Source organism: Grampus griseus (assembly GCF_964374135.1).
Source record: "Grampus griseus genome assembly, chromosome: X".
Taxonomy (NCBI): domain Eukaryota; kingdom Metazoa; phylum Chordata; class Mammalia; order Artiodactyla; family Delphinidae; genus Grampus; species Grampus griseus.
The window spans coordinates 115,682,433-115,697,154 of record NC_138999.1 but is presented as its reverse complement, the minus strand read 5'-3'; the positions used below and the strand labels follow the sequence as shown (position 1 = coordinate 115,697,154).

The 14,722-nt window shown below is 42.3% G+C and overlaps 1 protein-coding gene across 1 annotated transcript; it reads left to right on the top strand.

Moving 5' to 3' along the window:
* Window positions 1–2,343: 2,343 nt before the first annotated feature.
* On the top strand, window positions 2,344–13,651 carry LOC309817631 (integrator complex subunit 6-like; the record flags this gene model as incomplete). The annotated part of the gene is made up of 4 exons (XM_082646901.1): window positions 2,344–2,518; window positions 4,088–4,459; window positions 12,765–12,858; window positions 13,570–13,651. The coding sequence occupies 4 exons, from the start codon at window positions 2,344–2,346 to the stop codon at window positions 13,649–13,651; spliced, it is 723 nt and encodes a 240-aa protein (XP_082503027.1).
* Between the last annotated feature and the right edge of the window lie 1,071 nt (window positions 13,652–14,722).

Below are 14,722 nucleotides of genomic sequence, written 5' to 3'. Positions count from 1 at the left end.
CCTTTGCTGTGAAAAAGCTTTTAAGTTTCATTAGGTCCCATTTGTTTATTTTTGTTTTTATTTCCATTTCTCTAGGAGGTGGGTCAAAAAGGATCTTGCTGTGATTTATGTCATAGAGTGTTCTGCGTATGTTTTCCTCTAAGAGTTTGATAGTGTCTGGCCTTACATTTAGGTCTCTAATCCATTTTGAGTTTATTTTTGTGTATGGTGTTAGGGAGTGTTCTAATTTCATTCTTTTACATGTAGCTGTCCAGTTTTCCCAGCACCACTTATTGAAGAGGCCGTCTTTTCTCATGGTGGGATTTTAAATTGGATTAGTAGAGATCATTTTTGAGAGAATTGACAGTAACAACTCAATAATGAATCTTGCAATCCATGCAAAAAGTATTTCTTTCTGTTTCCTGAGGTCTTTACTTTCTCTCAGTGATGTTTTATACTTTTTGTGTTGTGCTCTAGCACTATTTACTTAGATATTTGATGTTTTTGATACTATTATCAATGGTATTTAAAATTTCATATTCTAATTATTTGTTGCTATTATATGGGAATAGAAAACTGGTAATAATAATAACCACAAAGTGGTTTTTATTATAACTGATAAGTTGATTAAGTTCACTTATTAACTCTAATGATTTTATATTCTTTTGCATATTCTATGTAATGCCATCTGTGAATAATGACAGTTTTACTTTTTCCTTTCCAAACTTTACAACTATTATAATTTCCTGGTAATACTTCACTTTTTAGAACCATCAGTAAATTGTTGATGGATAGTGAACATCCTATTTTCCAAACGCAGGGAGAAATGTTTGATATTTCATCATTAAGTGTGACATTTGCTATAGATTTTTAGGGGGTAGATACACTTTATCAGATTAAGGAAGTTGCCTTCTATTCTAGATTGTGGATAGTTTTTTATCATGAATAGGTGCTGAAACTTAACCCATCTATAGAAGTGATCATAAGGTTTTCCCTTGGTTTGTTGTTGTTGTTAAGTGTTGTTAAGCATTACATTGATTTTTGAATTTTAAACCAATCTTACCTCCCTGCAGTATACCCTCATCAAGACAGGATGTATATCCTTTTTATATATTATTGTATTTTATTATTTGTTGGTTTAGGATTATTGGGTTTAAGTTCAGGAGAGATATTAGTATAAAGACCTATAGTTTTCTTTTCTTCAAATGTCCTTGTGAGATGTTGTTATCAGTTTATATTGACCTTCTAAAATGAGGACAAAGAAGCACAGTGGATGAGAATCCGCCTGCCAATGCAGGAGACACGGGTTTGATCCATGGTCTGGGAAGATCCCACATGCCGCAGAGCAATTAAGCCCGTGCACCACAACTACTGAGCCTGTGCTCTACAGGCTGCGAGCCACAACTACTGAGCCCGTGTGCTGCAATTACTGAAGCCCACATGCCTAGAAGCCCGTGCTCTGCAACAAGAGAAGCCCTCGCTCGTCGCAACTAGAGAAAGCCCGGTCGCAGCAGCGAAGACACAACACAGCCAAAAAATAAATAAAAAGGAAAAAAAACTGTAAACTGATTTGAAAAATAAATAAAATGAGGACAAAGAAAGGGAATTATTTCCCCTTAGAAAAGTAATGCCCTTTTTTGTTGAGAGTTGCCCATTCCCCAAGCATTCTGATTACTCATGGTTACACCGTGTTTGGCTTTGGACAGCACCTTGTGTATTAGCTTCATCCTTTGAAAATTTTTATTTATTTACTTATTTAAAAATATTTATTTATTTACTTATTCATTCATTCATTTTTGGCGGCATCGGGTCTTAGCTGCGGGACGTGGGATCTTTCGTTGTGGTGCATGGGCTCTTCATTGCGGCGCTCGGGCTTCTCCCTAGTTGTGGTGCATGGGCTTCAGGGTGCGCAGGCTCAGTAGTTGTAGTATGCAGGCTCTCTAGTTGTGGCGCATGGGCTCCAGAGCACATGGGCTCTGTAGTTGCAGCATGCGGGCTCTCAGGTTGTGGTGCGTGGGGCTCAGTAGTTGTGGTGCATGGGCTTAGTTGCCCCAAAGCATGTGGCATCTTAGTCCCTGACCAGGGATCGAACCTGTACTCCCTGCTTTGGAAGGCGGGGTCTTAACCACGGGACCACCAGGGAAGTCCCAGCTTCCTCCTTTTTTAAACTATAGACTGGATTAAAATTCAGTTGCATTTTCTGAAAAGAGTATTTGTTGAGGTATGGTAAATATTGGACCATGGTGAAAACTCAAATTAATGATTCAACTTCTTGGTTATATATACATATGCAAACTGTTTGCAACTTTGTGATTGTTGGAGTTTTGTTGCAAATGGAACATGTGCATTGATGTTTCTCAGTAAATGATAAGTGATGAAGCGGAGTTTACTGTAGGGCCTGAAAACCAAATGGAACTTTGTGGAGAACCCGAGAATCCTTCTTCATCTAAGGAAAAGCTGAGTATGGACCTGCTGTCTGTGAAACAGGAACAAGAAGGAGGATCCTCTGTTTGGGCCTCATCCATGTCCATGGAAGATGGTAAGAATGACTGTTCTCACCTCCTCTTCATGGTCTTAGCCAGTAGAGTCTGGATTCTGCCTCCTACACTTTACTGGAGCTGTTCTCATCAATCTCACTAGTTTTGGCTGAGATTGCTATTAATTTCTCAGCCATATTTGACGCAGTTGTTTACTCTCTCCTTCATGGAAACTTTCTGGGATTGCTATACTCTGTGACCTACTGGTTTTCCTCTCATATTCGTAACCCGCTTTCATTCTTTTTTTCTGCTTACCCTTGTCATTTTCCCTGTAAATATTATTGTAAAGATTCCTGAATCCCACCATTTTTTCTCTGTCTACTCCCCTCTGACATGATCTTTCAACAAGATACTACAATAGCTTCTTATCTGATCTGATTGCTATTCTTGCTAGAGTCTGACCCTCACTGTCTAACCCTGTAGCCGGAGTGATCACGTCAACACAGAAATGAGATCACGCCACATCCATGCTGAAGACCCATCATCACCTTTCCTAGGCACTCAGAACACAATCTGAGCTCCCGACCCTGGTCTCCCAGCTGTGCACGACCTGGCCCCGCCATCCTCTCCTAACACGTGGCCTGTCGTCTCCTCCTTGCTCTCTCTGCCTCTATCCTTTGCTCTGTGCTCCCTGGCCAGTCCCCTCCCCGGGGCTCTGCACGTGCCCTTGCCGCAGCCTGGAGCTCTTCCTCTGCACGTGCACAGGCCGGCTCTCTCTCCTCCTCCAGGCTCTGCCCAAAGGACACCTCCTCAGGAGGGCCTTCCTGACCACGTGGTCCGCTGGGGCTCCCCTCCTGCTCTCTGTCCCATCCCTGCTTGCCTCTTCCCTAACACGAATTCCAACCGTAATAATTCTGTTGGATCGTTGTACACTTACTGCCTGGCGTCCCCATGAGCATGGAAGCTCCATAAGGGCGGGGATTGCTGGCGTCTGTCCTGTTGGCTGCCGCTCCCCGGCTCCTGGCACGGCGCCCGGCACAGAGCAGGACGAGTCAATGGAGAAGAGGTGTCAGACCTGGAGTAAAAAGAAACTCAGGTTTCTGAGAGAGAAAAGATGCATGAGGAAGATCTTATACTGACAGGGATTTGGGGTGGGGTGACGGGGGCCATACAGAGCCTTCAGGTCTAGTGGCCACCACCTGTGTTTCCTCAGAACTTTGGAGGGAGAGAGGCGGGAGTTTGGCGGGGGGTGGCATGTAATCTGATGTCAAGCTCGGTAGAGCATGGCATTTCATAGGTAAAGGACAGAAATCATGCCACCAAGTGAGACTTGCTGCTTTTCAGCTTGTAAAGCACGAGCTGCAGCTCAACCCTCAGCACCAGGGACCTGAGCCTCTTTATTCGTTGTACTGTCTTACGTGGTTTCCATATGTGTTCATGGTGCCATGAAGAGAAGAAAGTGCGTTTGTCGTATTACTTCCTGAGCCCAATTTGAGGGGTCTCAGGCTCCATCTGGTACATCCTCTTGCTTTATGAAACAATTTCCTCAAAACTGAGGAGCACCGGGTGGTCCCTGTGGGGTTGCCATAATGCACCTACGTCACAGCTCCACTTGTTAATTTGGTTTCCAGATGTTACCGTCACTCACGATGTTCATGAGAAGATGGAAAATGGTCAAATCTCACCCGATGGCTTCTTGTCAAAATCTGCTGCCCCAGAGCTTATGAATATGGCAGGAGATAGTATCCCGCCCGACCAAGTGGATTGCCTGTCTGATGATTTCACTAGTCTCAGGAAAGATGACCTGATGCACAATCCTGGTAGTAATGCAGTCATAGGAGGAACCAAGAACTGCAGCGTCTCTGTAGATGATCGAAAAGTCTCGGTAACATCTGCTTTGGAAACTGGGCCAAATACATCGCAAATAACTCCTGCTATGGCACAAGGAATCAATGCTGATATAAAACACCAGTTAATGAAGGAAGTTCGAAAATTTGGGCGAAGTAAGTAGTGAAAGACCATCTATCAATAATATAATGGAGGTCCCTTTCCGTTTAGGATTCAGAATAGATTCAAGGTATCTCTTTTTTTTTTAATTGGAGTGTAATTGCTTTGTAATGGTATGTTAGTTTCAGCTTCACAACAAAATGAATCAGTTATATATATACATATGTTCCCATATCACTTCCCGCTTGCGTCTCCCTCCCTCTCACCCTCCCTATCCCACCCCTCCAGGCGGTCACAGAGCACCGAGCTGATCTCCCTGTGCTATGCGGCTGCTTCCCACTAGCTATCTACCTTACGTTTGGTAGTGTATATATGTCCATGCCTCTCTCTCGATTTGTCACAGTTTACCCTTCCCCCTCCCCATATCCTCAAGTCCATTCTCCAGTAAGTCTGTGTCTTTATTCCTGTTTTACCCCTAGGTTCTCCATGACATTTTTTTTCTTAAATTCCATATATATGTGTTAGCATACAGTACTTGTCTCTCTCTCTCTGACTTACTTCACTCTGTATGACAGACTCTAGGTCTATCCACCTCATTACAAATAGCTCAATTTCATTTCTTTTTATGGCTGAGTAATATTCCATTGTATATATGTGCCACATCTTCTTTATCCATTCATCTGATGATGGACACTTAGGTTGTTTCCATCTCTGGACTATTGTAAATAGAGCTGCAACGAACATTTTGGTACATGATTCTTTTTGAATTATGGTTTTCTCAGGCTATGTGCCTAGTAGTGAGAGTGCTGGGTCATATGGTAGTTCTATTTTTAGTTTTTTAAGGAACCTCCATACTGTTCTCCACAGTGGCTGTATCAATTTACATTCCCACCAACTGTGTAAGAGAGTTCCCTTTTCTCCACACCCTCTCCAGCATTTATTGTTTCTAGATTTTTTGATGATGGCCATTCTGACTGGTGTGAGGTGATATCTCATTGTAGTTTTGATTTGCATTTCTCTAATGATTAGTGATGTTGAGCATTCTTTCATGTGTTTGTTGGCAGTCTGTATATTTTCTTTGGAGAAATGTCTATTTAGGTCTTCTGCCCATTTTTGGATTGTGTTGTTTGTTTTTTTCTTATTAAGCTGCATGAGCTGCTTATAAATTTTGGAGATTAATCCTTTGTCAGTTGCTTCATTTGCAAATATTTTCTCCCATTCTGAGGGTTGTCTTTTGGTCTTGTTTATGGTTTCCTTTGCTGTGCAAAAGCTTTGAAGTTTCATTAGGTCCCATTTGTTTATTTTTGTTTTTATTTCCATTTCTCTAGGAGGTGGGTCAAAAAGGACCTTGCTGTGATTTATGTCATAGAGTGTCCTGCCTATGTTTTCCTCTAAGAGTTTGATAGTTTCTGGCCTTACATTTAGGTCTTTAATCCATTTTGAGCTTATTTTTGTATATGGTGTTAGGGAGTGATCTAATCTCATACTTTTACATGTACCTGTCCAGTTTTCCCAGCACCACTTATTGAAGAGGCTGCCCTTTCTCCACTGTACATTCCTGCCCCCTTTATCTAAGATAAGGTGACCATATGTGCGTGGGTTTATCTCTGGGCTTTCTATCCTGTTCCATTGATCTATATTTCTGTTTTTGTGCCAGTACCATACTGTCTTGATTACTGTAGCTTTGTAGTATAGTCTGAAGTCAGGAAGCCTGATTCCTCCAGCTCCGTTTTTCGTTCTCAAGATTGCTTTAGCTATTCGGGGTCTTTTGTGTTTCCATACAAATTGTGAAATTTTTTGTTCTAGCTCTGTGAAAAATGCCAGTGGTAGTTTGATAGGGATTGCATTGAATCTGTAGATTGCTTTGGGTAGCAGAGTCCTTTTCACAATGTTGATTCTTCCAATCCAAGAACATGGTATATCTCTCCATCTATTTGTATCGTCTTTAATTTCTTTCATCAGTGTCTTATAATTTTCTGCATACAGGTCTTTTGTCTCCTTAGGTAGGTTTATTCCTAGATATTTTATTCTTTTTGTTGCAATGGTAAATGGGATTGTTTTCTTGATTTCACTTTCAGATTTTTCATCATCAGTGTACAGGAATGCCAGATATTTCTGTGCATTAATTTTGTATCCTGCTACTTTACCAAATTCATTGATTAGCTCCAGCAGTTTTCTGGTAGCATCTTTAGGATTCTCTATGTATAGTATCATGTCATCTGCAAACAGTGACAGCTTTACATCTTCTTTTCCAATTTGGATTCCTTTTATTTCCTTTCCTTCTCTGATTGCTGTGGCTAAAACTTCCAAAACTATGTTGAATAAGAGTGGTGAGAGTGGGCAAACTTGTCTTGTTCCTGATCTTAGTGGAAATGCTTTCAGTTTTTCCCCATTGAGGACGATGTTGGCTGTGGGTTTGTCATGTATGGCCTTTATTATGTTGAGGAAAGTTCCTTCTATGCCTACTTTCTGCAGGGTTTTTATCATAAATGGGTGTTGAATTTTGTCAAAGGCTTTCTCTGCATCTATTGAGATGATCATGTGGTTTTTCTCCTTCAATTTGTTAATATGGTGTATCACGTTGATTGATTTGCATATATTGAAGAATCCTTGCATTCCTGGAATAAACCCCACTTGATCATGGTGTATGATCCGTTTAATGTGCTGTTGGATTCTGTCTGCTAGTATTTTGTTGTGGATTTTTGCATCTATGTTCATCAGTGATATTGGCCTATAGTTTTCTTTCTCTGTGACATCCTTGTCTGGTTTTGGTATCAGGGTGATGGTGGCCTCGTAGAATGAGTTTGGGAGTGTTCCTCCCTCTGCTATAATTTGGAAGAGTTTGAGAAGGATAGGTGTTAGCTCTTCTCTAAATGTTTGATAGAATTCGCCTGTGAAGCCATCTGATCCTGGGCTTTTGTTTGTTGGAAGATTTTTAATCACAGTTTCAATTTCAGTGCTTGTGATTGGTCTGTTCATATTTTCTATTTCTTCCTGGTTCAGTCTTGGCAGGTTGTGCCTTTCTAAGAATTTGTCTATTTCTTCCAGGTTGTCCATTTTATTGGCATAGAGTTGCTTGTAGTAATCTCTCATGATCTTTTGTATTTCTGCAATGTCAGTTGTTACTTCTCCTTTTTCATTTCTAATTCTATTGATTTGAGTCTTCTCCCTTTTTTTCTTGATGAGTCTGGCTAATGGTTTATCAATTTTGTTTATCTTCTCAAAGAACCAGCTTTTAGTTTTGTTGATCTTTGCTATCGTTTCCTTCATTTCTTTTTCATTTATTTCTGATCTGATTTTTATGATTTCTTTCCTTCTGCTAACTTTGGGCTTTTTTTGTTCTTCTTTCTCTAATTGCTTTAGGTGCAAGGTTAGGTTGTTTATTCGAGATGTTTCCTGTTTCTTAAGGTAGGCTTGTATTGCTACAAACTTCCCTCTTAGAACTGCTTTTGCTGCATCCCATAGGTTTTGAGTCGTCGTGTGTCCATTGTCATTTGTTTCTAGGTATTTTTTGATTTCCTCTTTGATTTCTTCAGTGATCACTTCGTTATTCAGTAGTGTATTGTTTAGCCTCCATGTGTTTGTGTATTTTACAGATCTTTTCCTGTAATTGATATCTAGTCTCATAGCGTTGTGGTCGGAAAAGATACTTGATACAACTTCGATTTTCTTAAATTTACCAAGGCTTGATTTGTGACCCAAGATATGATCTATCCTGGAGAATGTTCCATGAGCACTAGAGAAAAATGTGTATTCTGTTGTTTTACGATGGAATGTCCTATAAATATCAATTAAGTCCATCTTGTTTAATGTATCATTTAAAGCTTGGGTTTCCTTATTTATTTTCATTTTGGATGATCTGTCCATTGGTGAAAGTGGGGTGTTAAAGTCCCCTACTATGAATGTGTTACTGTCGATTTCCCCTTTTATGGCTGTTAGTATTTGCCTTATGTATTGAGGGGCTCCGATGTCGGGTGCATAAATATTTACAATTGTTATATCTTCTTCTTGGATCGATCCCTTGATCATTATGTAGTGTCCTTCTTTGTCTCTTCTAATAGTCTTTATTTTAAAGTCTATTTTGTCTGATATGAGAATTGCTACTCCAGCTTTCTTTTGGTTTCTATTTGCATGAAATATCTTTTTCCATCCCCTTACTTTCAGTCTGTATGTGTCTCTAGGTCTGAAGTGGGTCTCTTGTAGACAGCAAATATATGGGTCCTGTTTTTGTATCCATTCAGCCAATCTGTGTCTTTTGGTGGGAGCATTTAGTCCATTTACATTTAAGGTAATTATCGATATGTATGTTCCTATTCCCATTTTCTTAATTGTTTTGGGTTCGTTATTGTAGGTCTTTCCTTCTCTTGTGTTTCTTGCCTAGAGAAGTTCCTTTAGCAGTTGTTGTAGAGCTGGTTTGGTGGTGCTGAACTCTCTCAGCTTTTGTTTATCTGTAAAGGTTTTAATTTCTCCATCAAATCTGAATGAGATCCTTGCTGGGTACAGTAATCTTGGTTGCAGGTTTTTCTCCTTCATCACTTTCAATATGTCCTGCCACTCCCTTCTGGCTTGCAGAGTTTCTGCTGAGAGATCAGCTGTTAACCTTATGGGGATTCCCTTGTGTGTTATTTGCTGTTTTACCCTTGCTGCTTTTAATATGTTTTCTTTGTATTTAATTTTTGACAGTTTGATTAATATGTGTCTTGGTGTATTTCTCCTTGGATTTATCCTGTATGGGACTCTGTGCTTCCTGGACTTGATTAACTATTTCCTTTCCCATATTAGGGAAGTTTTCAACTATAATCTCTTCAAATACTTTCTCAGTCCCTTTCTTTTTCTCTTCTTCTTCTGGAACCCCTATAATTCGAATGTTGGTGCGTTTCATGTTGTCCCAGAGGTCTCTGTGACTGTCCTCAGTTCTTTTCATTCTTTTTCTTTTATTCTGCTCTGCAGTAGTTATTTCCACTCTTTTATCTTCCAGGTCACTTATCCGTTCTTCTGCCTCAGTTATTCTGCTATTGATCCCATCTAGAGTGTTTTTCATTTCATTTATTGTGTTGTTCATCATTGTTTGTTTCATCTTTAGTTCTTCTAGGTCCTTGTTAAATGTTTCTTGCATTTTGTCTATTCTATTTCCAAGATTTTGGATCATCTTTACTATCATTATTCTGAATTCTTTTTCAGCTAGACTGCCTATTTCCTCTTCATTTGTTAGGTCTGGTGGTTTTTTCCCTTGCTCCTTCATCTGCTGTGTGTTTTTCTGTCTTCTCATTTTGCTGATCTTACTGTGTTTGGGGTCTCCTTTTTGCAGGCTGCAGGTTCGTAGTTCCCGTTGTTTTTGATGTCTGTCTCCAGTGGCCAAGGTTGGTTCTTGGTTGTGTAGGCCTTCTGGTGGAGGGGACTAGTGCCTGTGTTCTGGTGGATGGGGCCGGATCTTGTCTTTCTGGTGGGCAGGTCCACGTCTGGTGGTGTGTTTTGGGGTGTCTGTCGACTTATTATGATTTTAGGCAGCCTCTCTGCTAATGGGTGGGGTTGTGTTCCTGTTTTGCTAGTTGTTTGGCCTAGGGTGTCCAGCACTGTAGCTTGCTGGTCGTTGAGTGAAGCTGGGTGTTGGTGTTGAGATGGAGATCTCTGGGAGATTTTCGCTGTCTGATATTATGTGCAGCTGGGAGGTCTCTTGTGGCCCACGGTCCTGAAGTTGGCTCTCCCACCTCAGAGGCACAGCACAAACTCCTGGCTGCAGCACCAAGAGCCTTTCATCCACACGGCTCAGAAGAAAAGGGAGAAAAAGTAGAAAGAAAGAATTAGTAGAAGTAGAAAGAAAGAAAGAAAGGAGGGAGGGAGGGAGCAAGGAAGGAAGGAGGGAAGGAAGGAAAATAAAGACGATAAAGTAAAATTAAGATAAAATATAATAAAGTTATTAAAATAATTATTAAGAGCAAAATAAACCCAAAAATCAAAAAAATGGTTGGATAGAACCCAGGAACAAATGGTGGAAGCAAAGCTATACGGACAAAATCTCACACAGAAGCATACACATACACACTCACAAAAAGAGGAAAAGAATAAAAAATCATAAATATTGCTCTCAAAGTCCACCTCCTCAATTTGGGATGATTCGTTGTCTAAAGGAGGGAAGGAAGGAAAGAAAGAACGAAGATAAAGTAAAATAAAATAAAGTTATTAAAATAAAAAGTAATTATTAAGAGAAAAATTTTTAAAAAAAGGGACGGATAGAACCCTCGGACAAATGGTGGAAGCAAAGCTATACAGACAAAATCTCACACAGAAGCATACACATACACACAAAAAAAGGAAAAGGGGAAGAATCATAAATCTTGCTCTCAATGTCCACCTCCTTAATTTGGGATGATTCGTTGTCTATTCAGGTATTCCACAGATGCAGGTACATCAAGTTGATTGTGGAGCTTTAATCCGCTGCTTCTGAGGCTGCTGGGAGAGAGTTCCCTTTCTCTTCTTTGTTCTCACAGCTCCCAGGGGCTCAGCTTTGGATTTGGCCCCGCCTCCGCGTGTAGGTCGCTGGAGGGCGTCTGTTCTTCGCTCAGGCAGGACGGGGTTAAAGGAGCCGCTGATCCGGGGGCTCTGGCTCACTCAGGCCGGGGGGAGGGAGGGGCACGGAGTGCGGGGCGAGCCTGCGGCGGCAGAGGCCGCCGTGACGTTGCACCAGCGTGAGGCGCGCCGTGCGTTCTTCCGGGGGAGTTGTCCGTGGATCCCGGGACCCTGGCATGGCGGGCTGCACAGGCTCCCCGGAAGGGAGGTGTGGAGAGTGACCTGTGTCGGCACACAGGCTTCTTGGTGGCGGCAGCAGCAGCCTTAGCGTCTCATGCCCGTCTCTGGGGTCCGCGCTTTTAGCCGCGGCTCGCGCCCATCTCTGGAGCTCCTTAAGCAGCACTCTTAATCCCCTCTCCTCGCGCACCAGGAAACAAAGAGGCAAGAAAAAGTCTCTTGCCTCTTCGGCAGGTCCAGACTTTTCCCCGGACTCCCTCCCGACTAGCCGTGGTGCACTAACCCCTTCAGGCTGTGTTCACGCCGCCAACCCCAGTCCTCTCCCGGCGCTCCAACCGAAGCCTGAGCCTCAGCTCCCAGCCCCGCCCGCTCCGGCGGGGGAGCAGACAAGTCTCTCGGGCTGGTGAGTGCCAGTCAGCCCTTATCCTCTGTGCAGGAATCTCTCCGCTTTGCCCTCCGCACCCCTGTTGCTGTGCTCTCCTCCGCGGCTCCAAAGCTGCCCCCGTCTGCCACCCGCAGTCTCCGCCCGCGAAGGGGCTTCTTAGTGTGTGGACACTTTTCATCCATCACACCTCCCTCCCATTGGTGCAGGTCCCGTCCCTATCGTTTTGTCTCTGTTTATTCTTTTTTATTTTGCCCTACCCAGGTACGTGGGGGGTTTCTTGCCTTTTGGGAGGTCTGAGGTCTTCTGCCAGCGTTCAGTAGGTGTTCTGTAGGAGTTGTTCCACGTGTAGATGTATTTCTGGTGTATCTGTGGGGAGGAAGGTGATCTCCGCGTCTTACTCTTCCGCCATCTTCCCGGAAGTTCCTCTCAAGGTATCTCTTGAGGTGCATTTTTGGGAAGTACTGGGTTTTCACATAATTTAAAATGATTCCTCTGGCTTTACCTAAAAAAGACCCAATACACCTTTCTCTCTTTTTCCCCTTACTTACTGTAATAGTTTCCTTTTGCTGCTGTAACAAGTTATCACAAACTTCGTGGCTGAAAACTGTATTATCTTCGAGTTGTGGAAGTCAGATCTGAAATGATTTTCACTGGGCTAGCAAGAAGGTGTTGGCAGGCCAGGGTTCCTTCTGCAGGCTCTAGGGAGAATCTGTTTCCTTGCCTCTTCCAGCTTCTACAGGCTGCCTGTGTTCCTTTGCTCGTGGGCCCTTCCTCCATCTTCAAGCCAGCAACTTAGCCCCTTCTCTCCTCTCTAACCTCTGCTCCCACCCTTACATCTTTTCTTTCTGACCAGCTCTACTGCTTCTCTTTTATAAGGATATTTGTGGTTACGTTGGGCAACATGTATAAACATGGATAATCTCCCCATCTCAAGAGCCATAACTTAATCACATCTGCAAAGTAAGGTCTCTTTTGCCATATAAGGTAACATGTTCACAGGTTCTCAGAATTAGGACATGGACAACTTGGGGGGCCATTATTCAGCAGGCCACATTTAATTAGTGTTTAGAGTTTCCGTAGCAGATATGTGCGGATATCTTGATTTGAGTGTTTCAAATACAAACTATACCTAACTTTCCACACACAAGGAATGATTACTGATGATGTGTAAAGATTGAATTTTATTTTTCATCCATATTTTTAAAAATACTAATTTTTTTAAATATCTTCAGAGTATGAAAGAATTTTCATTTTGCTTGAAGGAGTGCAAGGACCTCTTGCAGTGAGGAAACAATTTATTGAATTTACCATCAAGGAAGCTGCAAGGTGGGTGTAAAGAGGAACTCTTCATTGTGTTTTTTGAAGCAGGAGGGCTGCCCAATGCAAGACAGGCGGAGGGATTGGTTCTGCCTTGCTTTTCTTTTTTGTTTTAATTAATTATTTGGCTCCATTGGATCTTCGTTGCTCCACATGAGCTTTCCCTAGTTGCAGCGAGCGCGGGCTACTCTTCATTGCAGTGCGACGGCTTCTCATTGCGGTGGCTTCTCTTGTTGTGGAGCACGGGCTCTAGGTGCACAGGCTTCAGTAGTTGTGGCACGCGGGCTCAGTAGTTGTGGCTCACGGGCTTAGTTGCTCTGCGGCATGTGGGATTTTCCTGGACCAGGGCTCGAACCCGTGTCCCCTGCATTGGCAGGAGGATTCTTAACCACTGTGCCACCAGGGAAGTCCTGCTTTGCTTTCCTAAGCCCTGGCCTTCAGTCATAACTACGGCTGTCTGCAGAGGCGTCTAGATTAATACTACCTGAGGCCAACTCATTCATCCAGGTCTGTGGAGCCTTTTGCACTCCTCACAGTCTGAGGTGGGCTTGGGCTCTCAGCTGGTAATCTCGGTATTAGCTAAGCCCTATCTTTACACGGACATACATTTTCTATTTCCCATGTGAATGGCCAGTCCCACGTTGTATCCCACACGGTGCCTCACGCATCATAAATGCTTTAAGGACCTTTTGGATAATAAAATTTCTTTTTCGTTTTTAGGTTCAAAAGACGAGTCTTAATTCAGTACCTTGAGAAGCTACTAGAAGAAATAGAATCCCATCACCTTCCCAACAGCGTTTAATCACATCAACAGCAGATCATGATGTTAACGCAATGACCAAGGAGGAAAAATAAGTGTTCTGTGCTGTAGGATAGAATGGGATATTGTTGATTATCCTACGATGTTTTAGTCAAGGGAACTGCCTTCCAGAGGCTAAGAAAAAGCAGTGGAGCTTTTTGTTTTCAGTTTATTTGGCGGGAAAAGCTGGCTTTTGCCTTATGAGTGTTCTTTGAAAGTATTACTTTGTTGTTTTGTTGTTACTTTTCCCAATTGAGGAAGGTGATGTTATTAATCCAGCAGGTTAAAATCAGTAAACCCTGTCGCCCCTACCACATGTGATAAGGGTTCACTCTTGAACTTGGCCATCCTGGGCATTTCCAGAGTGACTAGGGACCACGTGCAGGTGGGGCACTACTTGGTGCTCTTACTATGTCCTTTAGAAAGAATAGGTGTTCAGAGGCCAACTGGTAATCTTGTGTGTGCTGAACAAAGTTTTCAACCATTCCTAGTTGTGCCTTTAAAACCATGCAAGATTCAGGACAATTTGGATCAAAGAGTAAGAAAGCTGCTATTTGGGTAAGTTATTTCTCCGTGGGCGGGTCACGGGGAGTCACCAAACAATCTACCTCCAACTCTGTTCTATTTTGTCTAGAGGCATTACAAAGTGCACCTGAGGCTGCCTCAACCCCTGACATTTGTTCTCGCATGTGACGACAGAAAGTCTTCAGGGGGACTTGTGCATTCTGTGCTTCAGAAGCAGTAAAAGAAAAAATAATGCATATATTTCCTTTAATGTTTATACAAAGGTTTATATGGGGCAGTATTGTTATGTTTGTGTTAATATGCAAAAATTTAAATGTGCAAAGAGATTCTGACATTGCATATATATATCATTTTATTGATTTTTCACAAGGTCCCTGACGCTAGAGAAATTTCTAGTTTTCTGTTTCTTCTGCTTTGTTATTCCTTCCAGAAAAAAAAAGTGCACACTGTTGGGTTTTTTAAAATAAATTTATTATTTTTTGGCTGCGTTGGGTCCTCCATTGCTGTGCGTGGGCTTTCTTTAGTTGCCGCGAACAGAGGCTACTCTTC